At 36.9% G+C, this 5,941-nt stretch overlaps 1 protein-coding gene across 1 annotated transcript in view; it reads left to right on the top strand.

The window, feature by feature from the left end:
- LOC106870975 (PAX-interacting protein 1) overlaps positions 1-5,941 on the top strand; it is a 51,887-nt gene that overhangs the window by 4,874 nt on the left and 41,072 nt on the right. The window contains exon 2 of the mRNA XM_014917220.2: positions 1,429-1,566. Within this exon, the coding sequence (XP_014772706.1) occupies positions 1,429-1,566 (138 nt within the window). The remainder of the gene's footprint in view (positions 1-1,428; positions 1,567-5,941) is intronic.

Raw genomic sequence — 5,941 nt, 5'->3', positions numbered from 1 at the left:
TCTCAATTTATGTTCCTAACACTAGCTTAATGACAACTAAGTCATTTTACGAAATTCTTTGTTGTATTTAAAATTAATTGGAAGAAACACAGAGCATCTCAGAAAAAATACAGTAACGAAAGGGTTAATAGCATCAAGCTCACTGGTCTCAGAACATTATCAGTATCATACTTACCAACATTATAGGAAATATAGCTCTGTAGAATTCCATTAAAAACAACATACATTTTAGGGAAGTTATGAAGAAACAAATTTAGTGAGGCACCAACAGGTGTGCTGTCTGATTGAGAAGTTTGCTTCTCAATCATATAGTTTCAGGTTCAGTCCCACTGCATGGCCTCTTGAACAAGTGTCTTGTACTATAGCCCCAAGTTGACCAAAGCCTTGGTTTGGATTTGGTCAATGGAGATTAAAAATATTAAATGTGAGTGTGTGTTCATGTCTCCTCATCTTGACATTGTGTGGTAGTTGCTAATGAATGATACAGTCATAGAAACAGGGTCATTTATTTCCAATATGTTGTGAAAACATGTCCAATCTAGCCATGGGGAATTATCTTGTTTGGTAAGATCTGATGGTTGGTGACAGGAGGGACATTCAGCCATAGAAAATCTACTTCAGTAAACTCCATCTGACCCCTGTAAGCATGAAATGATGATAAAATAATGATATAGATAGTCACTGATGTGCAAAAAATAAACTTGGATTTTTGTAGACATTTGAGGGTACCACACAAGTTGTGTTAATAAAGCCTGTGATTACTAAGATTAATTAAACTGACTTAATTACCTTTTCATAGCATGTTGTGCAAAAACTAAAACACCATATTTTATTCATTATATGTGATAGAAGCAGTATTTGTTCCAAACAGCAATCTATATATCCTACTTAACATGGATATATAATAAGAAAGCCACAATATGGCAATATTTGTTTTAAGAAAGCATCTTGTATGGAAGTGTAACACAAAGGAGTATCAGTAGCCGTGGTGGAATTGCTAGGTCCCAGGATTTCTGCATATTTGCACATCATTGGTAGCAGTGGTAGCAAGTATTCACTATCAACAACAACATCATCATTATCATCAACATTTAACATTTGTTTCCATACTGGCATGGGTTAGGTGGCTTGACAGGAACTGGCTGCTCCAAGTTCCATAGTCTGTTTTGGTTTGTTTCTACAGTTGGATGCCCTTCCTAATGCCAACCACTTTATAGAATGTACTTGGTGCTTTTTACTTGGCACCAGCACCCACAAATTTATATGTCCACTGATATAAAAAAAAAAGTGATTAACAAATAACTAGTTGGTTGGGTAAAAATTTGTTATTATCACACTTCAAGATTTTTTAAAGACATTCTATGATTCCAGAATGTTTCTGTATGGGCCCTGTGTGATTATTTAAATTTAATTTTTCCATATTTTCAGGTTCAAAGAATTCTGAATGCTGGTGGTGCCAAAAAGGATACGTATCTCAGTGAGATGGTTAGCCATGTCATTGCTGATGATGTTGACAATGATGAATATTCAGAAGCAAGAGAATTGTTTGAATTACCTGTTGTCACTGTAAGCAAGCTTTCATTTATTCTGTTATTAATTTACCATAAATGTATAGTGAGTGTTGAGATATTTGTTTCTTTAAACTAAGAATGTCTGACTATTTTGTCTCAATGTACAGCAAGTATCTTCTACCATTCATGGTTTCATGTTGATCAATGCCTTGAGAATTAAATATCAGGTTGTCTCACATGAAATGTATTTGAAAAAGGAAACATTAAAATTGTTTTTTAAGTTTCAGAATATTTATTTATTTAATCACAATATGATCTGTGTTCATGTATGACCTTCTTCCGACATTCCTCTAAGGCATATATTCCATCTTCAAAGAATTTGTCATCTTTTACACTGATAAACTGTTCAAATGCTTCCATTACCCCTTCTTTATTTAAGAATGTTTTATTGCGTATAGCAAGCTCGAAGTGTTTAAATATGTGATAATCAGTAGGAGAGATATCAGGAGAATAAGGAGGATGTGCCAAAATTTCATAATTCAGGCTTTGCAACTTGTGGACCGTAGCTTGAGAAGTGTGAGGCTGTGTATTATCATGAAGCAAAATTGGGCCATCTCTATTCACCAATCTGGGTTACTTCTTTTTTAATTTTTCATGCATGCAATCAATTTACTGACAAGATGTTGCTGTTACAGTTTTTCCTTGTTGCAAAAATGAATAATGAATAACCCCCTTTATTTACCACCATACAGTGACATCAACTTTTTAGGGTGCAATGGTAGTTTTGGGTAGTGTCTTGGTGACTCTCCTGCATCTAACCACTATCCTGTCCTCTTCCTGTTATCAAAGAGTATCCATTTCTCATCACATGTAATGAGTCAATACAAAAATGGTTCTTTCCAACCGAGAAATCAACATGGAACACACTGTAAGGTGTCTGTTTCTTTGAATCTCATTAAGTTGATGGGGAACAAACCTATCCATCTTCTTGACTTCTCCAATTTTCTTCAAGTATCGAGAAGTAGTTGGAGCTCTGATCTGATTTTTTGGACCATTGTTCTTGGATTTTGTTTAACTAAAGTATTCAATTCCATGATGCCGAATAACTGATTTTGGTCTCCCTCTTGGTTCATTTTTAAGGCTTTCATTTCCTGAACAAAGTCTTTGGAACCATCTCTGAACAGTTCTAATATCAACAGAATCATTACCAAAAGCCTGCTTGATGTTTCGTAGAGCTTCGGTGGCAGAGTGACCCAACTTGTATTCATACAAGAAAATCACTCGGTATTTTTCAGTTGTCAACATTGTCATAAGAGCTGTGGGCAGCAATTTTGAATAATGGAATTGTCTAGAAAGAAAAAGAGTTAAGAATAAACACAAGCATATACATACAAAAAATTAAAAGTCCATTTATAGATAACTCATAAGAAATCCATTTAAAATACGACATTTCATGAGACAACCTAATTTGCTTGGTAGTAATGGCTGTGTGACAAGAAGTTTGCTTGCCAACCATATGGTTTCAGGTTCAGTCCCACTGCATGGCACTTGGGCAAGTGTCTTCTACTATAGCCCTGGGCTGACCAAAGCCTTCTGAGTGGATTTGGTTGTTGGAAACTGAAAGAAGCCCATCATCATCATCTTTTAATGTCTGTTATCCATGCTGGCATGGGTTGGACGGTTTCACCAATGCTGGTAAACTGAGGAGCTGTGCCAGACTCCAGTCTGATTTGGCATGATTTCTATGGCTGGATGCCCTTCCTAACGCCAACCACTCCGAGAGTGTAATGGGTGCTTTTATGTGCCAGTTGCATGACACCATATATATATATATATATATATATATATATATATATGGGGTCGATTTGCTTGACTAAAAGGCGGTGCTCCAGCATGGCCACAGTCAGAAAAACGGAAACAAGTAAAAGAGTAAAGAGACACCTTTACATTGCTGGATAGTTGTAAACAAGTGTCACTATCATGCAAACGATGTCCTTCATTTTCAGTTTTCTCTGACATGTCTGATCATGGAGAAAGTCTACCTTATTTGCAAAAACAGGTGAAGGTTGGTGTCAGGAAAGGCATCCAACTGTAGAAAATCCACCTCAACAAATTCCATCCTATTCATGCTAGCATGGAGAAGTGGAAAATGATGGTAGTGGTGGTGGTAGTGGCGGCTACGGCGGTGGTGGTAAAGAAGTACAGTCCAGTTATAACCTGTTTTGTACAACAGGAATTTAACATCATATGGTGCTGCTACCACTATCAAAATCATTATATTTGCTGTTACTTATTATTGTCATCTTTTCTTAGAATTATTTCCAGTATAGCCACAATCACTTTCTCTGTCAGCACCATCACCACCATCTTCTCCTCCGCCATCACCACTACTATCATTATCTTTACTGTAAAACTAGTTCTTCCACATCTTTTTTTTTTTTTTTTTTTTTTTTTTTTTTTTTTCTTTTTATTGGCTAGAACAGTTCTGCATAACAATACTTGGCACCATTCCAAATATGTACAGATATTTGATGTACAAGATCATTTTCGGGTTGTATGTTTTGGTGTCTCTAACATATCTATTCTGATGCAGTCTTTCAAATTCTTTCAGCTGATCTGTTGTTAACTATTTTAATGCCTATTTACTGTTTATATTTTAATTAAAATCTTGAGGTAAAGCTGATTATAATGTTAAGATATTTGGAAATTGCACCAACGTAATATATGACAATATAAATAGGCTAGTTGGTCAACGTTTATATTCTCTTTTACTTGTTTCAGTCATTTGACTGCGGCCATGCTGGAGCACTGCCTTTAGTCGAGCAAATTGACCCCAGGACTTATTCTTTGTAAGCCTAGTACTTATTCTTTCAGTCTCTTTTGCTGAACCGCTAAGTTACAGAGACATAAACGCACCAGCATCGGTTGTCATGCAATGTTGAGGGGGACAAACACAAGCACACAAACATACACAGAAACACACACACATACATATTTATATTTGGATATATATATATATATATATATATATACATATATATATATATATATATATTTGACAGGCTTCTTTCAGTTTCCCTCTACCAAATTCACTCACAAGGCTTTGGTCAGCTCATTGCTATAGTAGAAGACACTTGCCCAAGGTGCCATGCAGTGGGACTGAACCTGGAACCATGTGGTTGACATATATTTTTTTACCTTTTACTTGTTTCAGTCATTGGACTGCAGTCATGCTGGGACATTACCTTGAAGTTTTAGTTGAATGAATCAACCCCAGTGCTTTCTTTTTTGAAGCATGGTGCTTATTCTGTCAGTTTCTTTTTCTGAACTGCTAGGCTATGGGAGTGTAAACAGACCAACACTGGTTGTCAAGCAGTTATGCATACACACATGTGTGCACATACACACACACACACACATGATGGGCTTGTTTCAGTTTCCGTTTACCAATCAGAAGGCTTTGGTTAGCCTGAGACTCTACTAGAAGACACTTGCCTATATATATATATATATATATATATATTGGCATGGCAGTATGCCAACCATGTGATTTTGGTTTTAGTCCCTTTGTGTGGCATCTTGAGCAAGAGCTTTCTATTATAGCCTTGGGCCTGTCAATGTTTCGTGTATGTATCTGTTTATATTTTAAACTTCACAAGTAAATGTACTAAGTTACAGACAGTGATATTTATGTTTCCCTGCTGACGAATTATCCAGTAGCAGCTCTGCATTTTCAAAGACAAATGGAATAAAAATGCCCTTACTTGGAAAAAAAGAGTTAGCGATAGAAGGGCATCTTGGCTACAAAACAATGCTTCAGTAGTATGTGTTTGCTTGACCCAGCTAGCATGGAAAAAGCAGATGTGAAATGAAAATGAATGAACAGACGAATGGTGCGCGCGCGCACACACACACACACACACACACGCACACACACATACACATATGCGTGTGTGTGTGTGTATCAAGCTAAATGAAATCTGGTTGTAGTCAGTGTAGGTGACATGTAATAGGCACCGATGCTGGTGACACGTAAAAGGAATCTGTGCCGGTGACACATAAAAGAGCACCTGTGCCAATGACGTGTAAAAGGCACCTATGCTGGTGACATGTGAAAGGTGGTGACACATGCAAAAGGCACCTATGCCAGTGACACATGAAAGGGCACCTGTGCTGGTGACATGTAGAAGAGATCCAGTACACTCTGTAAAGTGAATAGCATTAGGAAGGGCATTTAGCTGTAGAAACCAAGCCAAAACAGACTATGGAGCTTGGTGTAGCTTTCTGGATTACCAGCTCCAGTCAAACTGTCTAACCCATGCCAGCAGGGAAAATGGACACTAAATGATGGTGATGATGATGATGATATGTATCTCTCTCTCTCTCTCTCTCTCTCTCTCTCTCTATATATATATATATATATATATATA

This window comes from Octopus bimaculoides, chromosome 5 (genome assembly GCF_001194135.2).
Source record: "Octopus bimaculoides isolate UCB-OBI-ISO-001 chromosome 5, ASM119413v2, whole genome shotgun sequence".
Taxonomy (NCBI): Eukaryota; Metazoa; Mollusca; class Cephalopoda; order Octopoda; family Octopodidae; genus Octopus; species Octopus bimaculoides.
Note: the sequence above shows the minus strand (reverse complement) of the source record. Positions and strands in the feature narration are given on the sequence as shown.